Source organism: Magallana gigas, chromosome 1 (genome assembly GCF_963853765.1).
Source record: "Magallana gigas chromosome 1, xbMagGiga1.1, whole genome shotgun sequence".
In the NCBI taxonomy this organism is placed as follows: domain Eukaryota; kingdom Metazoa; phylum Mollusca; class Bivalvia; order Ostreida; family Ostreidae; genus Magallana; species Magallana gigas.
Window position 1 is genome coordinate 5,117,299 of NC_088853.1, and position 22,064 is coordinate 5,139,362.

The following is a 22,064-nucleotide window of genomic DNA, read 5'->3' on the forward strand; positions in this document are numbered from 1 at the left end:
TTTTGAATTGAGTTGTAAGATAAATTCACAGTAATAGAATGCTCAATTAAAATAAAAGTCTGTAAAAAAAAAATCGACGTTGAACATAATGAGCAATGTTTGTATAAAATTACAATTAATTAAATTGAATTTAAACATTTAAAACACTGAATTTCTAAGCTCTCACATCTTTCTGGTTCTGCGTCGTTGAATACTTTTAAACAATAAAATGCTTTCTTTGATGATTCATTCGGGTAATGAAGGTAGCGATCATTGCAGAGAAAATTTACATAACCCGCTAACGCGGGTTATGTATTTTTTCCTGCAATGTCGCTACCTTCATTACCCGAATGAATCATCAAAGAAAGCATTTTATTGTTTATATTAACACCTTTCTTTTAGCAAATTGATAACTTGATAATGAAAAGTAAGTAAAATTCACTAAATTACTGTTAATGTACGTAAGTACGTTAACTAAAAGAAACAGCAATATCGTATCCTGTGAGACTGAGTCTGGCATCGTCATGATTATTTCGTGCAGTCCGTGATTTTTCTTTGGTAGTTGTAGGTCTCGACCAATCGATAAACTGGGCGTGTCAAGTTCGGTCCTGTCACTTTCTTGTCAGTTTCAGCCGCTGTAGATTTCGACCAATCAATAAGCGGGGCTGTATATTTCAATCTGGCTGTTTCTATACAGATATGAATTAACTATAAGTTTCCGTAAGAAATAGAGGGAATAATACTTGGTAGATGTAAATATTATTCTATGAGCCCGTTACGTTTAATATTCATTCAAAATAGTGAATCAATGTTAATAAGCGAAAGGAAAGAAGGCACACAGAGAATAGTTTGTACTAAGTAACATATACATAATCGGACAAACACATTCAAATTTTCTTTTACATTCCCAGGATAGGAGCGTGAAATGGAAATTAAATCAAATATTTTGATAAGTCAGAGTGTACTTTATTCAATAAATTTGCATTCAGATTCCCAAACGAAACAATGTAAAAGAAAAATTTATCGCAAAACCTTTGTTCAGCAATTTGAAGGATATTAACTGGTTTGCAGTGCTTTACAAACCTTAAAATATTAAGACACAATATAATAGTCACATGTATATGTAAACCAACTTTTTCAAACACCAAACACCACTTGATTGTCATATTTTCAACATCTCAGCAAGTTAATATCTACAGCATCTCATACACCCTGAGATACTTTCTCATGCTGCCAACAAAACACAGCTTTCTCTCCTTGTCCACCTTCATGAAGTCTGGTCTGGTGATGTCCTCAAACACACGGACAAACTGTCCGTCCTTGGTCAACACGTGGACGTTGTCGCTCTCTTTTCCCGCCACATAGATGTTGTCATCTCCGTCCACACTTAATCCACACGGAGACAGGAGACTGGGACTGCTGTATCTCCACACGGTTGTACCCTGACTGTCCATGGCGACCACTTCATTCGTTCTCCTATTGCTGTAGACGATGTGTGATGATGTCCTAATGATGTACTTTACTGAAGGTTGTATGTTGATGGTTGCGCAGCGAGCACCAAACTTGTTTATCTTGCTGATTTTGTCACCATACGCCATATACATGTAAGGGGAAAGGTATGCAATACAATAAGGTTCGTTAGAGAGTTTCACACTTTTTTTAAAATTGAGACTTTTGTTTTCAAAAAAATGCAAACACTTTGAACCAGAGCATGCTACAATCGTTTCATTCTCGTTTTCAGTTATTCCAAAAGGCTTGGATATCGATTTTATTCTTTTAGTAATTTCCCCACAATTGTTAAGGATGAAACATTCATCGTTGTCCTTCCCATAACGATAAATGTCTCTGGTTGAGAGAATGAATTCACCGGATGATAGAATCGTTCCGTCCCGAATAATTTTTTGTTTCATGGAAAGTTCGGTTATCAAACACAATTGTAATTTTTTCATATCGGTGTTTACGCTATTTGTCTTCTCCAATAACTTAACGTCAGTAACACCTGTCAAGTCCATGATGTCGTTCAAAATGTCTGGTTTTTTCTCTTCCATTATAGTCTGCAACTGTTGGAAATCATACTCTTTTAATCGGTCAAAGCATTTCTTCCCACTATAATATACAACTGCAAGCTCGACCGCACTTTTACTCACCGTTGATTTCTCCAGTTTGTTTTTAATGAACCGAGCGCAGTGGATTCCATCCAACAACGAATTTATATTTTTCTCATAACTTTCTTTGCTTTTTTTGACACCTTTACTCATGTTTGTAAGGAACTGATTTTTTAGACTTTGTAAATGACGTATAGCTTCCTCAAAGACCCTTTCTGTTTCTTCTGAAATTCGGTCTGATGTGTTTTCCATTTGCCTTACACACATTTCTTGTTCAGTTTTCGTCCTCATTAGCCTATCTTCCAGAATTTCAACATGTTCCAAGAGTAAATCGAATTCTTTCCCCTCAAAGTATTGCTTGAGCTTTGTTGCTGTTTTTTCTATTGGTTCAACAGTTTCACATTTCCTGTGTTTGGTACTTACACACATCGTGCAGCATGGCTCCTCGTGATCTTGGCAGAATAGCTCAATTGGTCTCTCCTGATGTTTTGTACATACTTCCTCTTTACTATGGAAAAGAAGGACGTCCATCCTAGATGTCTCGCCCAGAGACATTATTTCATGTTTACGTGTTGTAAGTCCCTTTTTGTGACATTTTGTGCAAACGGCGCAAAGTTTCTCGTTGCAATGTATACAAAAATGCGTCGCCTCCTCTTCCTCACTATCACGTAAACAAGCTTCGCAGAATTTATTTCCCAAACTGCTGACACATTTTTCTAAGATTCGATTTTCAGGAAAAGATCTGACCCATTCTTCAAGATCGTCATTTACACAGATATTTGGAATGTAATCCCGGCAAAGTGGGCAATGAAAGCCCAAACGCGACTCCGTACTTTGACAGTGACTGTTAATGTAAGAATATAAACAATCGTGGCAAAATGAATGTTTACATGGTAGATACCGCGGTGTTTTGAAATTGTCGTGACAAATTGAACACACAGTACCCTCATTAACTGCAAAAGTGTCATTCATAAAGGTCGCCATTAATATATTCCAAGAAAGGAAACCGAAAGTGAAATGATGTTGCCAAGATACAAACCGGAAGGAAAATAAAGTTTATAAAAATATCCTTAGAATTTTCTCACACCAGTAAATCTTAGTTATACGAGATATATAGCAGAGTAATTTCATCATAAGTTGATAAGTTACAATCTCACCCTGGCGCGAAACTTTTTAGAGCACTGAGTGATTATAACCGCCATGTGCCTAGCAGTCCATTGATGGAAGCTCTTTCGGGTCTTTAATAATGTCTCCGTGTTATTAAATCGGCCCGTCCATGTGACGCCTGCTGGTATGGTGACTTGACAAAATCTTGTAGGATAAGACCACAACGGTTTTAAAAGTTTTTTTAAAAGCATACTTTACAAATTAGCGATTGACAAACAGAGGGTATTGATAATTAAATGGCAAAATTTTTTTCAGTTTGAGAATAATTAAGAATTATACAACTGTTATACCCCCCCCCCCGCCGAAAAAAAGAGATAATTCTGTCTTCAGAATACAAATGTAAATCAGTTTACAGTGGACATTTCATATCATTGTATGTGCCTCAGAATTAATACAAATACATGTAAATATCGGTTTTCAGTGGACACTTTGTATCATTGCAAGTGCTTAAAGTAAAGATATGAAATATGTACAGTAGACAAATGATGATTCATATGCATTTACAATGCCGAAAATAACTCGTCTTAAATTGTTTTTAAATATAGAGCAATAAGGTAATGGAAAACGCTTTATTAAAAATCATATCATTTCCTGAAACAATACAAAAAAAAAATAAATATGATTATTTATCTAACATTTAAACTGATCCTGCAAAATTTGTAAATTTTGGTATTATTTTGATATACTGTGATTCATCAATATTCGTAAAATACCAATTTTTCATGGAGTGCGTTGTTGAAATACGCAAAAATAAATGTTCATCGAAGTCTTGTTTTTAATACATAATATTTACAGGATCATTGTCTTCAAATCTACATATCCTTGAAACAGCTGATTTTCATTAAATCCACGAAAATTGATGTTAATGAATATTAATAACACCATAGTTTGTTTGTTTTTTGGGTTTTTTTTTTGTTTGTTAGCAAATTACTAGTATATTTTTTTATCCTTAAGAATGGTCACATTTTTTGACAAAATCAACAGAAAAACACCACAAGACTTGGAACTGTCAATCTTCATAATATTTATTCAATATAATCAAAGAAGCAACATATTTTATTATTGATAGTGAACATATCAGTCACATATAATGTATATGAAAATGCATAAGGATACAATTTGGAATGGAGAGGGCAAAAAACAATATTCGCCGATGTTATAATGGGAATTAAAGGATACACTTATCTAATCCACAAGATTGCAATTTAGATTTAGGTGTATTAAAAATAAAAATAAATTGTTTGCATTCCGATTATCAAACTGTATAGAGACAAAAAATTTTAACAAACTTTACAACACAGGAAGCAATTACCAGGATTATAACGCAACATTTAGATTGCAGTAGCTTTTTCAAAGCCTGTTTCTTAGCCAGGGTTGCTTTAAACATACAAACAAACATGTGTATACTAAAGTTTGCACTTTTAATTTACAGTTGTGTGAAAAAAATATACCTTCAAAGATAACTGTAAAATAGCTTATTGGTTTTATAAGGGTAGCAAAATCGGAAGTTCAGTTTTTACAATAACAAGCAAAAATATACAACTTGCACAAAAAATGTTAGATGTCAGATTATTAATAAATAAGTGATGAGACAGTAAAAGAGAAATAGGACCTTCCCTCAAATGTATTTGGTACAAAGTTATTATATGGTCAACACATTTACCTAGAACATGAACACACCTCACGCTTGCACGAGGAGCATTTGTTGGGTTGACAAACTTGACTCTCAAAAAAAAAAGAGAAATCGAAAAAAAAGATATCCAGAAAAGGACTGTCACAAAAATCCAAAAAATTGATATTAACCATAAAATTTCAGTTAAAAGATACGTTTGATGTCAGTCCATTTTTATTTATTTTACATGCTATGGTACATCCGATCTTAATAAAACTGTTCAAATTTACTGCATTTCCTTCATTGTTTTTTACAAAGTGTGGAAACGTTTTAATATCGAACAAAAGGGTTACAGAACTGCACAAAAAAATAATCAAATGTTTCTAGTATTTCAACAGTACTTTTCTAAACCATTTTTTAAAAAAACAAACCTGATTGAGGAAAATCATTACTTACAAAGTTCATATTAAATGGAAAAAAGGTTTATAGATTCAAATCCCTCAGTTAAATATTTACTTTTTATAGCGGTCTCTTCAGTGTATATTACAATGCTTTCTACTTTTTATTGTCATATCATCATCTCTTTGATAGTCGAATCCATTGTTTTACACAGCCTACTCTCATTTTGAAACAATACATATTTACTTTATAATTGCAATGTGATTGTATAATGTAATAACATTTATATGCTACAGTATGTCTCTTTCATAGCATTGTAATTGATTTTCATAGCTCTAAGCAACATCGCTATCTAGAAGATTTATGAACTATATAAATGAAAAGCACCTGGAATATATTTTTTGCGCACAGTGGAATGCACGTTGAAGTTTTGAACACTTTATATTTATATTCAACAGGAAATATTTTTGTTTGTTTTCTTTTCGATTTGAACGCACATTTGAAAAAAAAAAAAAGAATTAACAAAGAGTGCATTCATAAAACTTGTTAAAATGCATAAACATAAAAATAAGCACTTGATGCCGCTATTTGGCAATATACAGATCTAAAACACATGACTAACAATCGGCCAAACCTTTTAATATCAACTAGTAAACGTATTACATGTATATTTGCCGTGTACGATATTTGGCGGAATAAGATTTTTCAACGAATTAGCGTGGATTTGATTTAGCGCATTTCTGGAAGTACCTATTTAGGTACTTATATATTTACATTTGGCGATATAGCGGACGGCGTTTTACCGCCAAAAACGCTAAATAGAATACACAGCCAAATGTAATACGTTTACAGTATCTAAGTCCGAAACATGGTACCAATTATAAGCATTCCATCAGAAAATGGACTACAGTGTATAAATATATTCCATTTTATTATATTGATGGACGAAGATTTGAAAACTGAAAGACAATAATGGAAGCATTCTAATTGAGACAATATACATATGTCAAAGTATATGTAATTGTCGCAAAGAGCATCGTATAACAATAAACTTTAATGAGGTAAAACTCAATATTGTAAAGTTAATATAAACATTTAGATGCATTGTTATAAAATGGGACAGATCTTGGTTGTTGTGTCGGATCTAAAATATAGCAGGCTACAGCCAAAGGTAAATCGAAAGTTATGGCTCATTTACTCCTTCTGTAATTTCATATACTTGTTTGGCTGATTACAGAAAATATTTATTTTTGTTCTATCTTTCACAAACGACAAGCATTGCCCCAGAAAATGTATATACTTTCTCAATCTTTACTTTGTTTTATATTCAGTATATATGCGTCCAAAAATTCCTATCACAAAAGCAAGCTCTACGGAACATATTCATTTTCAGGGTGTAATTGTTACATTACATTCATTAGCGATATTTAAAGCAGCAGGCGACTTTGGAATGCCCTGAATTGCGATCTAAAAATAATTGCATTCAATATTTAGAATCACCGACAGGAATGTCAAACACAGAAGAGCTATGAAATTAACACCGATTCACGCAAAGGTTTTATGTCAATACGGCAGCTCTCCTATATACAAAAGGCTAACGTTACACGTGTTTTTTTTTTTAGTGAGGATAAGATCTTGAACATTTCAAATTACTTCTCCAAACAAAATTATAGCTGACAAAAACGTTTACGCTCAACACATACTGCCTCTAGAATTAATGGACAAAACAAACTCTACGTATTACGTTTTCTGCAGAAAATGTGTTAACTTGAGCAGTAGTTGCAGGAAACTGTTTGGAATAGACCAAAAAGGGGGGAATGCAATATCATTCACCATAAACGATATCTGCAATAAGTATCTATACATGTTACAAGCGCTGTAAATCTAATCCAATCCAATAACATTTACATGCATGTCATATGACATACTTGGAATTTCCAAATTCAAGCATGTCCTTTCAGACATATTGGAATGCAATGACCAAATGCTAGTCACTCGTTTATAAATTTTGAACACTGAGATGTCAAAACACGGGCAATCTATGTGTGTTTATGCTGAACATGAATTACGGATGTCGTATCAACGTGCTTCATCCAAGATATGTCACTTGTCATTTATACGTCATCTCGCATGGCGTTTGACGCGATTTAGTCAAAAATATATAATCGTTCGTCACATGTTGAAATGAAATGACCTCCTGTACCTGTATCAGTCTCCATGCTGATTTTAACTCATGTCGTTTTGATTTGTCATCTTAACTCAAAGACATATATTAATTATTCGTCAAATATACAGCGTATGTAAAATGTTCAGCTGTGTCAGATGGTACTTGACCACGTGACTTTATCACATCGTAATTTGACTTTTTTTCTCCAATTGCAAAATGACATAAAGTGTTGAACTGGTCAACATGACATGGTGATTTTTGCTGACTCAGCATTCACTTTGACCCTCCCCGGATTCGGCTCCCGCAACCGGAAGTTTTAACATGGAGATCTCCTCCTCCAGCTGCCTGATCCTCTTGTCCTTTAAGGATATCTGCTCCTTCAGGCTTCCTATCTCCTCCAGTTGTTTGAAGTAGGCTTTACGAAGCTGGAATAGATACCAATTGATTACTATACACTGATTTATCTGTCAGTAAAGCCACGTGTTTAGTTTTGTTTTTGGTGAAACCGCACGTTAAAAATAGAATATTTATAAGATTTAAATAAACTTTGCTTTAGACGTATTTCATGCTTAGTGCTTTAGATGTTTAGTAATTTTAGCACAATCAAGATTACGTAAAATGCTTATCAAATCATTAAAATTTTTCCAACTTAATTTTCTCTCACACAAGTAAAATCAATGATAATAGTACATTCCTCTATCACACCTGTGTATGAGTTAACCCCATGCGTTTTATCTCAACGCCACACATCCTTAACGATTAGTTAACAGCAAAATCCCGTATATACAGTCCACAACATTCTATTAAAATGGTCATTTCGATGTGAATTTCACTCAAACAAAACACGATGCGCGCACTGTAATTATTAGTATATACAACACCATACAAGCTTTTAGTCGATTGACTATCCTTCTAATGATATGGGCAACTTTACACTACACATAGAGCAGTCAAACACATATATATAACACAATAATGCACCAACAATGTCCTTTATTGTCTTATTACACCTATATCCGTAAGAAGGACAAATTGAAATTTTTCTATTTGAAATCAGTTTTTATTGTAAGCACTTTTAAAAAAAATATACAGGGGATCGTTTAAGAAAAATATGGTATTTTTGTACTAAAATGAAATTGAGATGGAGTGGGGTCTTCTAGTTAACAGGGAACTTTGTAATTGGTTATTTATCAGAGTGTTCTAATGTTTGGTTTACTAGGACCCTACCATACACTATATATTGTAATTTACATGTATTCATGTTCTTAAACATGTTATTGGGTTAATATAAGGTGGATCATCATCTACTATACTACTATAGGTAGGTGATATCATATATCTTGTGTTAATTAATACTACAGTATCATATGTACTAGTATTTGAGGCAATTGATACTATACAGTTTTTCTAAAACAATATTCTATGTTAAATAGCATGCAAAAACTTCCATCTATATCAAAATACCTACAAACATGCCGTAAATATTCACACAACTTCAAAATATTGTCAAGGTTCTAATGGTACTTATAGATATGCGACCAAAACGAAACCTTGATCTTTTAAAAATGATGCATATTGTCATGGGGAAAACTGATATTTTCTGATTTAAATGAGGCCCCCTTGGGTCAATAGTTTCTATTAACTCCATCAACACGATTTACAAACTACTCACTGCAATTAACATCATAAAATCACAAAGACAGGACCTGGTTTGGTCAAAAGACTTTCAACAATTTTAAACAAATGGAATTTCTGCTAATCTTTGTATTGTAGATGTCCACATTTGAACCATAAATTTCAAGACCTATTGCATATATTACGATACATTCATAACGGTATTGCTTAGAATTAATGCTACTTCTTTGACCAAAATGGGCAGAGCCTCTGTACCGCAAAAACACAAGAGTTGACAAGTAAAAAATGGTTGATTTGTTACTGAAATGCTTTGTTCTATGAAACATGCTCTACGCAATCTGCCCATATAATATAATGTTTAGCTGCAAAAAAACTTATCTGAGAGGAATTTATTCATTACAACGCAATATCGGTTTCTAATAAAGCTATACTTGATGACATGGTGTAGATAAATGATAAAAAATAAAGTAATAGAAATGTTCTTACTAGACATATTGGGGGAAAATACACTTATTGACATATAAAAAAATGTTGCATGTGAACTACCATTCAAATCACTGCTACTTTACTAGTACTAGCTTCACTTCAAACAGTGACGAGAGTAGGGTAAGACAATCGGAGGGGTAGAAAACACACTCTAGAATCTACAAACCTCTGCCTCATTAGTTGGGGTTTCCCCAAACCAGCGGGGGGTGGCGGGAGATTGGGGCGAGGACCACACCTTTTTGACGTGAGTTACACTCTACAAAGCACAGAAACAGTTGTCATGGCAACCAAAGCATAACGAGTACATGACGGTGTATACACTGAAGCAGAAAAAAATATATATCATAAACATTGAGACATAGTAATGTAGAACACATAGTGGGCATGTATTGATGATATGATACATCTGGAGGATGTTACGATGACGTAATGATATCACCATGAAACACCTTTTCACTCTGAATAGCAGTTATAACATTACTAAACATCAGCCCACCCATCCAATTTTTTCAGTTTTCAATTTTCAAGTAAACTCAAATTCCTTGAATTCAAAAAGTCATTTACCTTTCTATTCAATATAATATATAAATATAAATATATATTTAGTTCGTAATTTGTTTGGTTAATCAGTGATATCATCTTGTCATTATATCAAACAGTCTTGTATAAAAATTGGAAATGAAGTAGTTCAGTATTGAACTTGTGCATTATACATTCATGTACAACAACTATTACTACGTGTAGAGGACAGCTCTTACTTGAGAAGAACCCTGGGGTTTTTAATATCAGAAAAAAACACAGTTGTTGTCTTTTCATATTTTTTTCAATCATTCTGAGAGGGATTCTAGCTTTTGCTGGACATGGATCTTTCATTTCTTTTATATTTACATTACATGCATAAGTTACGATGCACCAAACTTGGAGTAAGAATACTATACGTGTACAAAGTGGTTGACTACACTTGTGATGCTATATTGGTTTGCTTCTATTATGAAAATTACCTAATTTGGAATACTACATTTCTAAAACTACACTTATTTTGCTACATTGTATGTAAGCTAGGACTACACTATGAATTCTGTACAAACACCCAGGGTTTTTCTAAGTAGGCTGCTGTGATTATAAATGATAAACAGTATTGTCAAAGAAACATAAAAAACATATGATACATTGTATATATACATGTAGAAAAAATAAAGACAAATTAATATTCAACAATCATATTCTATCACAGAATATTATCACAAATTGTTCATTAGATTTTATTTATTGATAATGAATATATATACTGATTTATTTTATATGAATACCCCCTTTCTCATTTCTATTTGATATTTGATTTTTTTTCTATTTTGTATGATATATTTTAAATAGAAAAAATATAAACTGACTAATTCCTTGTTGAACAATGAATTTGCACATATTTCCCAATATAGTGATTAAAACAAAAACAAATAGAATCGTGTGTTATATTTTCTTGTCCATTTTCAAATCTTGAATAAATATGTATTTGTTAGTACATTGCTATACACAGAATGCCTAGAACTCAGTAAGAGAGGTAAACTATGTTAGTAAAGAACTTTACAAGTAAATTTATATATACTGTTGATAAAGTCGAATTTGCAGACAGCTGCTAAATTTTGAAATTTACATTATTTCTTTGTGTATATAAATACATAAGCCAAGCTTTATTCAGATTTAATGAAAAAGTGAAAAGAAAATTCTAGTGGTAATATAGCAGTAGAAAAATCAGGTAAAGGGAGGTAATTAAGCCGGAATGTGAGGTGGTCACACAACGATGGCTGTATATTTCTAGGTAAATGGTTCAGTGTTCATGTACATGAAAAAGTTTTGTTCTCTTTAAAATCATGGAAATAAATAGTAATATATAGTTATTTACATAAAATAGATTATTTTTTTGATAATTTTTGAAGTGTTTTTCTTTTATCTTATGTTCAAACCCATATCATATATATAAATTTTAATCAGAATATTATCTACTCTTCTTTAATTTTTTAACTTGGTCCTTTTTTCATATGTTTTGAGAGTTTTGTGTTTGTTTGTTTGTTTGTTTGTTTGTTTTGTTTGTTTTGCTTTGTTATGGAGGCTGAGGGTCATACGTACAGAATTTACTTTATCACAAATTACTTTTAGAAAGATGAAAACAACTTTTATTATGTAAGCGTTAGTCATCTATTACAAAACAATATATAGCTGAAATATTTAAACTCTTCTTTGTTTTGAGATAGAAAAGTACTTTAAAATGGCCACAACCCCCAAGCCTCAATGAAGCAATAGCTTAGATATCATGGATGTTACTCAGTTAACGCCAGATTGTTACCCAGGAATTTATACAACTTTAAAGCACTTTGTTCAGCCTTGACTTACATGACCTTTTTGATTACAAAGGTCCGTTCCCTGACAACCTACACTGGTTGTACTGGTTCTGTCCCGGTTAATCAAGTAAGCTTGGAAGAATTCTGGGCTAAATCGATCACTCTGTAGTCTGCAGTGGTTCTGTATACATTCGTACATTAAGTGTGTTAGCTGACCTCTATCAGATTTAATGCATTTTCTGACTTTTTTGTGGCTATATAGTAACTGCTAATAGTAATACTATACACATCCTTTCAATAAATCAATGAATTATCTTAAATCTATTTGGAAAATTTGAAAATTACTTGTTTTCCTCTGAAGATATTCTGTGTATACATTAGCATATATATATTTTTTTAAACCTAAACTGCAATCAACTGTAATCCTTTATACAACAATCTATATAGTACTTTTTATTATTTCAGCATTACAGTAACAAATTTTTACAAAAAATTCTTTTCAATAAAGTCAAGTTGACCTTTCATTTCTGTTAATAAAAAAAGTTACACATAGAGTAGTTTATGTTTCATTTCTTTAATTCTAAATTTTGGCCATAATAGAATTCAATTAATTAATTTTCGTTCGGTATGTTACAATTTCTATTAACTTGTTGGGCATCTAGACTGTTAACTGTGGTTCTCATAAAACATTCACTTTTCACTGTCCACAACAAGATTCGAAGTTCTGATTTTAATTATATTGTGTAAGATTCAGACCCTAACACGGTGCAACAGTGACTAATTACTAAAGAGTTCCACTTCAAGGGGCGACGACTTACCTCATTATCTCCCCCAGGGAATCCATTGGTAGTTGCTTTACTGGGGGATGTTGGGGACCAGACTTTCTTCACAGTGTTAGATCCACTGGGACTCATAGGGCCATCTGGGGTGTCCACTGGAACTCCATTGGATTTTTCATTTCTGAAATATGTGAGAATATTGAGACATCCATTTCAAAGTTAATTCTGTTCAACAGAATGAATGATAAATAATCAAATTAATAAGTGTATTTAATTCAAGCTAGTGTAAATATCCAAAAAAAGTGGCTCAGTGGTCAAAAAATTAACAATCAGATCCCCCTCATGTTTAGCAATAAACTATCTCATGTTAAGCTATAAACTATCTCATGTTTAGTTATAAACTATTTAATGTTAAGCTTTAAACTATCTCATGTTTAACTATAAATTACCTCATGTTTCGCTATAAATTACCTCATGTCTAGCTAAAAACTATCTCATGTTAAGCTATAAACTATCTCATGTTTAGCTATAAATTACCTCATGTTTCGCTGTAAACTGTCTCATGTTTAGCTATAAACTATCTCATGTTAAGCTATTAACTATCTCATGTTAAGATATAAACTATCTCCTGTTTAGCTATAAACTATCTCATGTTTAGATATAAACTATCTCATGTTTAGCTATAAACTATTTCATGTTTAGCTATAAATTATCTCATGTCTAGCTATAAACTATCTCATGTTTAGTTATAAACTTCTTCATGTTTAGCAATAAACTATCTCATGTTTAGCTATAAACTACTTCTTTTTAAGCTATAAACTTCTTCATGTTTAGCTATAAACTATCTCATGTTAAGCTATAAACTATCTCCTGTTTAGCTATAAACTATCTCATGCTTAGCTATAAACTATCTCATGTATACATGTAGCTATAAACTATCTCAAGTGTAGCTATAAGCTCTCATTTAACAAAGAAACATTTTTTTTTCACTTTAAAATTTTTCCTACATTTTTATAAAGAACTCTCCTTTTTAAGAAAATTTTTATAGTCTATAAATGTTAACCCCCATCCACCCCTCTCATTCTATAAAATTGGCGTAGAGTGGAAATAAATAAGGAATAAGGATCATTCTTTGAGTATTATGAGGTGATAATTTCCGTCGGGGTGTAATCAAATCCAATAAAGCTTGAAGGGCTTTATGATAGATTTGATCACACCCCGACCGAAATTGTCATCTCATAATATTCAAAGAATGATTCCTTATTACTTACATTTATATAATTTTAAGCCATCGTACGATTATATATTTAAATATTAATAAGCAAACCCCGCTTTCTTATAAAGATATCTATCTTAAAGTCAATATCTGGTCAATAGCTCTGATGAAAATAGGTGAAATCGAGCAACAAAATAATTTTATATTTATACCATTAAGAAACAAAAAAATTAACAGGAAAATTTTAGTACCGTAAAATGCTTTGAAAAAAATTTTCCCTCTATTATTCTTATCATTATTGATAACTTAAAACTTTAACAAACTATGCCTCAGAATTGCACTTAGACCCACAAGAGAGAAAGAGAGAGAGAGAGAGAGAGAGATAGAGAGAGAGAGAGTTAAAGACAAAAAGAGAGGAAGCCATTGGGATGAAGATGGAGGCAGCCATTCTTACTTGATTGAGACAAATTCCTCATTAGTACTGAGCTGTTTGATGTTGCGTAGAGACGCGGGGATGCTGCGGTGATTGGTCGTCGCCGTGGTTTCCCCGGCGTACGGTTGAGTGGACACGCTTCCCTCTGGTCGCGGTCTGTTGACGGCTTTGTATGTTGTGATGGTTGGGGCTTGAGATAAGGTACTGTCCTGTAATACGCCGAACACTTCATACAATCTAGATGTATCTTATTTGTATCTAATTGAGGGTATCAATGTATGTAACTACATCATACTTCTAACTCAACTGTAGCTTAAAACTCAGACTGATGTAACTCATTGCTTTCTACCAAAGGGTGAAAAAAAAAATATTTTTGCTTTTTTTATGTTACCTGTCACTCTTCAATATACTAGGCAATAGTGTCATTTGCATCTTATAGGTAATTACATGAGAAAAGGAAGGCTTAAGATAAATCTAAGTTAAATGGATGGTGTATATATACTATATAGGTCACTAAATCTGACCTTGTTTTGGACGGCTTTTGCTGACGTCACTTTGGGTGAGTTGGTCACATGACCATCCTGATAAAATACAAAAAAATGTCATTGACAAGTTTGCATCATACTATACAAGAAAAAGAAAATACAATGTTTGAGGGAAACCAATTTGAATAAAAACAAAAATGCTTCAAATAATCATTATTACTGAAATAAACTGATCCCATAGATAAAGGACCTTTCATGTTTTTTAGAGTTAGGACAACAAGGACTCAAACATAATGGTTTTTGTTAGTCATGGAGGAAAATTTGTTTCTGATGGTAAACATGAGTGTCACAGTTTGAAGTGTGGAGTATTTAATATACAACTAGATCAATATCCCTTTACATACTCTTGGGCACTAATTTACAATTCTTTAGATTCCTTTTGTGTGCAAGTAACTAATTTAGCAATTCTGCTGTTTTGTAAAAAAAAAAAAAAAAAAAAATTTAATTGCAATTGCTAAACTTTTATAATAATTATAACTTTGTCAAGTTTACAATCAGTAATGAGTACTTTCTTGCAATCTGTTTATCTTGGATAGTAATTTCTCGTTTATACTTAATCTATGTAAGCTTTATGACATTACTTTCTGACCCCTCTGACCTATTTATAGCTTACCAACATAGACATTAGAATCTGTCCCCGCGTCTGTCCGGAGATCCACTCATCCGCTGACAGGGAGGGAATCAGACTGGCCGTCGGGGGGTATATGTCATCATGGAACACAGAGGACTGTAACAGAAACAACACCAATATCAGTTCTTAACCTCATAACCAGGTAATGTACAATATGTAATGCACAATAGGTAATGTACACCAGGTAATGTACACCAGGTAATGTACAATTTGTAATGTACAATATGTAATGTACATCAGGAACACCACCTCTTTTTCTGTGAATCCTCTTCAAGATCATCTCTTTCTTGATATCAAGGGATATAATACTTAGTTACCTTCTTACAGTATGAGATTTACTTATATTTATACCTAGGAATAATCATGAACAATGGGTCTATGATCATATTACACTGATATGGGGTTTACCTCTGTTTTTCTAATGATGTTCAATCATAGACAGTGGCTTTATGTTGTTTACATATTATAACAGTACTTACTTTACAAGCTACAATTATGGAAGAGGTTCTATAAGGTTTACATATGGATACATTTATCTTATGATATGAAGTAGAATTATAGACAGTGGCTTTATGTAGTGTACACATTATAATACTAACCTTTCTAGGTACAATTATAGACAGTGGCTTTATGTAGTGTACACATTATAATACTAACCTTTCTAGGTACAATTATAGACAGTGGCTTTATGTAGTGTACACATTATGATACTAACCTTTCTAGGTACAATTATAGACAGTGGCTTTATGTAGTGTACACATTATGATAGTCACCTTTCTAGGTACAATTATAGACAGTGGCTTTATGTAGTGTACACATTATGATACTAACCTTTCTAGGTACAATTATAGACAGTGGCTTTATGTAGTGTACACATTATGATAGTCACCTTTCTTGGTACAATTATAGGCAGTGGCTTTATGTAGTGTACACATTATAATACTAACCTTTCTAGGTACAATTATAGACAGTGGCTTTATGTAGTGTACACATTATGATAGTCACCTTTCTAGGTACAATAATAGACAGTGGCTTTATGTAGTGTACACATTATAATACTAACCTTTCTAGGTACAATAATAGACAGTGGCTTTATGTAGTGTACACATTATAATTTTAACCTTTCTAGGTACAATTATAGACAGTGGCTTTATGTTATGTACACATTATAATACTAACCTTTCTAGGTACAATCATGGACAGTGGCTTTATGTAGTGTACACATTATAATACTAACCTTTCTAGGTACAATCATGGACAGTGGCTTTATGTAGTGTACACATTATAATAGTCACCTTTCTAGGTACAATCATGGACAGTGGCTTTATGTAGTGTACACATTATAATAGTCACCTTTCTAGGTACAATCATGGACAGCGGTTCTATGAGGTTCTTTGAGGCGTGGAGTTTGTAGAACCTCATCACCTCACACCTGTCTGTGTTACAGCCTCGCTTTGGCATCACACCTACAACATTTAAATTAATATCTTCGTTATAATTGATGAAGTTAATAACTCTAACACCTTTATCCCCATCTGAGATTTAAAATCCTACAGATAAATACTTAATTTTCATTTATAAACAGGGTTTTGTTTGATTCAACCTTTTGTACAGCATTTTCATGCCTTTACAAAAGGAATCATACAATTGCATAAGTTTGATGTGAATGGAGCAAGATAATACCTTATAATTCTTCTAGAACTATGTTTCTATAATTTAATATAAATCAAATAAAAAAAACAGAAATGAGAAAAAAATAAAAGAGTTAAAGCAGTTTTTAGTAAATCCTAGCTGCTTACTGAGAATTCTATAAAGGTCAAAGAGTATAAATCAAAGGCTTAATCTAGCTTAATCTAGCTTAATCTTACTGACCGAGTCCTCTCTGGGGGTCGGAGGTGATGAACGAGTTCAGATAGTGAGTGTAGGGAGACTCATCGTCGATCTCAAAGTACCGGATATTGCTGTCACCCTGTCAAATTAACATTGAGATCAACTCGTTTCAAACCTTAGAATTTGGAATTCTATAGTGTCTTACTTACAACCAAAACAGATTTTCCATTTTCCCATAAAATTCAAAAAATCTAATTCATAATAATTTGAAGCATGCATTTTTTTTATTAAAGAAATCATTCTTAAGATACTGTAAACCAACATTTATTTGCAGCGACTTTATTTTGTGATTTTCTTCCAATAAACTGGTTAACGACGACTAATGTTCACGACCAAGCCATATCCAGAACCGTATTTTGTTATAACAACCATACGATAAAGACTGGTTCGCAGCGAGAAATATTCGCGATGACGAGGCTCTCGCGAAACTCGCAAAAATTTCTCGTATGTGAACAAAAGTTGGTTTACAGTATGATAATTGAACAATCCATAATTATAAATAAAATTTTGCTGTTACAATGCATTCCTCCTTTAGCAAATGAGACAAGAGTTTGGTTTTCTTTATTTTAAAACATATGACCAGTAGATTTACAGAGTGGGGCTATGGACTGACCTTGCCGGCGAGGTACATGATTTTGGTGTCCTGGTCATAGTATGGTAGGAGTATACTGCTGGCGTTGTCAATACCCTCAGTCCTCATGGGTGCAGACATGTTTTTCTAAAAATTTGAAGGTTAACATTTAGTGTATTATTTTTTTTGAAAGATGCATTTAAGGTACCTCACTACACCTACACTTATACTTTTTCAGACACTGCGTCACAAGATGGCGATTTAAATGTTTTGTTAAAAATTCTTATATCATTCACTTTAATTGTATATTGTCGTAGCTCAGTGGTTAAAGTATTGGGCTTCTGAACCCCAAGCATGAGTTCGAATCCGCTAGGAGTTTTTTGTTTAATATGTCAACGAACTGAATCAAATTTTTGAAAATGTTATTTTTCATCCAAAATTGCATATTTTATGGCCTATTGACTTAAATACTTCTTATCCATTCAAATATCTATCATAATCAAGTAATTTTCTGCTGATTTGAGAATATATTTCAGGGTGTTGTGAGCCACCTTAAAGTAATATTCATTTTTCATAAAAAAGATGCATTTGTAATAATATCACATGAATGGTTAAATGCTATGTAAAGCATGTAGAGAGATTGACTGAAATTTCACTCTAATGGAAACATTTAGACTTGAAGTTCATGAATTTTTAATGCATTGTAATTCAAGAAATTTTCATTTAATGTGAAATAAAATTTATAACAATTTCAGTATTATTTTTTTATACGATATATGGCAAAATTTTTCAAACAATCAATTTGCATGTCGCAGCGATATTAAGTAACGAAGTTACGTACAATGTCCCAGACGGCTATCTCTCTGTCACAAAACCGACTGTGGTACGAGGTGAACACGCGCCCTGTGTCCCCCAGAAACACAGACTTCCATGACCTTGACCCGAGGTTGTCTTGGACCGGAGATTCCTACAACAAAAACACAAAACAATAAGAATCACCTATGTATCTGTATACAGTAAAACACGCTCATAATGAATTAATTGCCAGGGACGGGCAATTTTGCATTGTAATAAGTGTAATTTGTAATATCAATGGGGAATGATCATCACTTCGCTGTATGCGTCAATTCATTATATGTGTGTTTATTAAAACCATGTTTTACTGCATGATGTACAATCATGTAAACTATTTAGATCTTATTTGTAACACAAATGGAATACCAACTGATATCACCAAAAGGGGGTTATATATAACTTATGATTCCTACACAGAACCAAAAACAGAACACTGTATTACATGTGTGCATCTGTTATATTTAAAAAAAAATTGCAGAAGATTTATGTCCTAAGCAAACATTCTTACTTTGGGGCGAAAGAGAGAGAGAGGGGTTTAAAATGTAAAAAGTTTACAGATCGACGCAGTACGAAAAGTGATCAGAATAGCTCATTTGAGCTTTCAGCTCAGCCAGTAAAAAAAACAGTCAACATCATCAACAAACAATCTGTAGTATATAGAAAATCAGTTGGAATGAACGAAGTCAAATCTTTACCGCTGCGACCCGCGCCATCCTTGGGTCGATGATCCGTAACTTTTTGTCTTTACATGAAGTGGAGAACAGACTTCCATCCTGGCTCCACGACATTGAGAACACCGTGTTCTCATGACAACTGATGACATTGACCGGCTCGGCTTGTTCCACATTCCACAGGACACACTAAAAGGAAAGACAACTCTGTCATTTACCTCTGTCATAATCAACACTGTGCTCGAGCTGTGTGTATGTAGAGTGTTCATAAAATGAATACAAGTCAACTTTTCTCCATCTAATACTAAACAGGGGGTATAGAAAGTTATCTTTAAAATAAATATATGCAATCTCTATCTACAAATACCTTCCATACCAAAACTGATGTGTTTTTTGAATGTGATGCACTTAATCACTAATTAAAGAAAGTTATCACAGTTTCCTTAATTTTATGAATAGATCACAATTTTTCGTAAATTGTTGGAAGAGTGAAATCATTGAACTGAAGTGTTTTTATTTTACATCTATTAATAAACAAGTTCCACAACTTATATTAATATCTTTCGTTGGCACGGATATTAGCTTTTCTATTTTGATTAGATATTAAAACTTTTAAAAAATGCATTGGCTTCTGGCAAAGTCCATGTACCAGCACAAGATCTTAAAAAACAAAATAAGTACCAACTAGTAAATTCATTTATAATGGAACCGAACCTTGTAGTCAAAGCCGGCACTGAGCAGGATGTTCTCAGCGGTGGGGTGCCACTCGATGTAGCCCACCCTCCTCTTGTGTCCATGGAGGTCCACGATCCACTCCGACAGGTTAGACTTCAGACCGTCCTCCGGGATACTCCACACCTTGACCTAAATACACGGAAATACACTTAGGTCTTAATACGCACAAATGTAATTTTGTTATAATGTAATACTCTAATCTTAATACATGCTGAAAAATCATTGATATTATAATAAGACTTCAGGCCATCCTCCAAGATACTCCATACCTTGACCTAAATACACAAATATAATTACAGTACTGACCAGACAATACCTTTTAACACCAGAGCAGACCCCAAATTTAAACTTAGTCTGTTGCTTAAAGACTTACAGTCTTACATGATGTTCTATACTAACAGTCCTTTGAGATTGATAAAATAACTCTGGAAAACATGATCTGAATTTGTGACAGATAATGTGTTTGAACTATTCCTGACTTACTGTACAGTCCTGTGATGAGCTAGCTATGATGTTGTCATTGAACAAGTTAATCTATCTCTATGAACTATCCCTAACTTACTGTACAATCCTCAGATTAGGATGATGCGATAATGTTGTTGTTGAACAAGTTGTTTTATCTCTATGAACTAGCCCCAACTTACTGTACAATCCTCCGAGGATGATGCGATGATGTTGTCATTGAACGGGTTGAACTTGATGTCCAGCACCACCCCCGCATGACCACAGATGTGTGGGGTCTTGGGGTCGACCCGCCCACTCTACAACACAAAGGTCAGAAATTAAAGCTCCAAACATTTTATTTACATGCAGCGGGTAAAAAATGTCAATAATTTCCTACTTCTACATCTTAATCAGTGAAATCCTGTAAGCCAGCTTTTATTTACATAAGAGAAACACTTCATGATGATCATGAGAGCTATTATGATAATTGTTGGGAATATTTCTTTCTATTTATAACTATAAATTAATTTCAGAAAATAAAAAAAATGTTACATGCTACTTCAATGAGTAAAACTGAATGCTAAAATTTCATTTTTGCAAAATGTATTCAATATTTATTTTCAAAACTGCTCAAGTATTTTTAGGGTCTGTATTGAAAGGTCTTTGTCCAAAAGGTCAAGGTGACTCACCTGTTTTAGTGGAATACATAGAAATGATCCCCCGCCTCCTGTTTCCGTGACAACGGCCAGGAACTTAGGATTGATGGCACAGAAGTTGCTGTCATGAGTGTTGCGCGTAATACGAATATTTTCGTAGCACAGGTCTTTCTTGGGTATGGTTCCGTAGATGTGTCGAAACTTCGACGAACGAATCTTGAATGCCATCTGCAAGATTATGGTAAATCAACTTTTATGATTTGTTTGACTTATCAAAAAAAATGTCTATATATCAAATCTTTAGATCACTAGCATTATTGTTAGTCTCTATATAAAAAAAATGTTAGAGAAATATTACGGAGTTGTTGCATTTTATCATTCAGATATCACAATTTTCATTTAATTGTTAATTACGCATTAATCATGTTAATTGTATATCTACATTTAGCTTCCTATTCCTCCTTTATATAAATTCATCAGTAACTGTAATAAAATGGATATCACAAAACGAAAAAAAATAAAATGACTGAAACATTTATATATCACTCTATCTTTTTATAATCCAGAATTGATACATCAGTTTTTCAACATAAATCTACCTGAAGCTGAATGGGTGTACTGGTCAACACCAGGTATACACTGAACAAAAAAAGCCTCAGAAAAATAAGCACATTTCACCAATTTGATCACTGTACATGCATGTTGCAAACAACATGAGTGAGAGAATTCAATAATATGACTGCTGAATGAAT

General features: G+C 33.0%; 2 protein-coding genes across 10 annotated transcripts in view; both read right to left on the bottom strand.

Moving 5' to 3' along the window:
- Positions 1–1,128: 1,128 nt before the first annotated feature.
- LOC136274475 (tripartite motif-containing protein 2-like) lies at positions 1,129–3,378 on the bottom strand. The gene has a single exon (XM_066081357.1). The coding sequence runs from the start codon at positions 3,066–3,068 to the stop codon at positions 1,173–1,175; it is 1,896 nt and encodes a 631-aa protein (XP_065937429.1). The 5' UTR covers positions 3,069–3,378; the 3' UTR covers positions 1,129–1,172.
- An 870-nt stretch (positions 3,379–4,248) lies between these two features.
- LOC105346971 (coronin-2B) overlaps positions 4,249–22,064 on the bottom strand; it is a 41,996-nt gene continuing 24,180 nt past the window's right edge. For 6 of the 9 annotated variants that reach the window (XM_066081385.1, XM_066081362.1, XM_066081373.1 and 3 more), the window contains 15 exons: positions 21,346–21,540; positions 20,857–20,973; positions 20,192–20,341; positions 19,502–19,666; positions 18,793–18,918; positions 17,994–18,098; positions 17,363–17,459; positions 16,844–16,956; positions 15,473–15,586; positions 14,839–14,895; positions 14,336–14,523; positions 12,705–12,846; positions 11,939–12,067; positions 9,717–9,806; positions 4,249–7,854 (listed from right to left, as the gene is read on the bottom strand). In XM_066081385.1, the coding sequence (XP_065937457.1) occupies positions 7,696–7,854; positions 9,717–9,806; positions 11,939–12,067; positions 12,705–12,846; positions 14,336–14,523; positions 14,839–14,895; positions 15,473–15,586; positions 16,844–16,956; positions 17,363–17,459; positions 17,994–18,098; positions 18,793–18,918; positions 19,502–19,666; positions 20,192–20,341; positions 20,857–20,973; positions 21,346–21,540 (1,947 nt within the window). In that variant the 3' untranslated portion in view covers positions 4,249–7,695. The remainder of the gene's footprint in view (positions 7,855–9,716; positions 9,807–11,938; positions 12,068–12,704; positions 12,847–14,335; positions 14,524–14,838; positions 14,896–15,472; positions 15,587–16,843; positions 16,957–17,362; positions 17,460–17,993; positions 18,099–18,792; positions 18,919–19,501; positions 19,667–20,191; positions 20,342–20,856; positions 20,974–21,345; positions 21,541–22,064) is intronic. The other 3 variants (XM_066081387.1, XM_066081388.1, XM_066081389.1) reach the window with 3 other exon arrangements.

What these genes read in the sequence shown, in the direction of transcription:
- LOC136274475 (XM_066081357.1), bottom strand. Translation starts at nt 3,068, where the DNA reads ATGGCGACCTTTATGAATGACACTTTTGCAGTTAATGAGGGTACTGTG.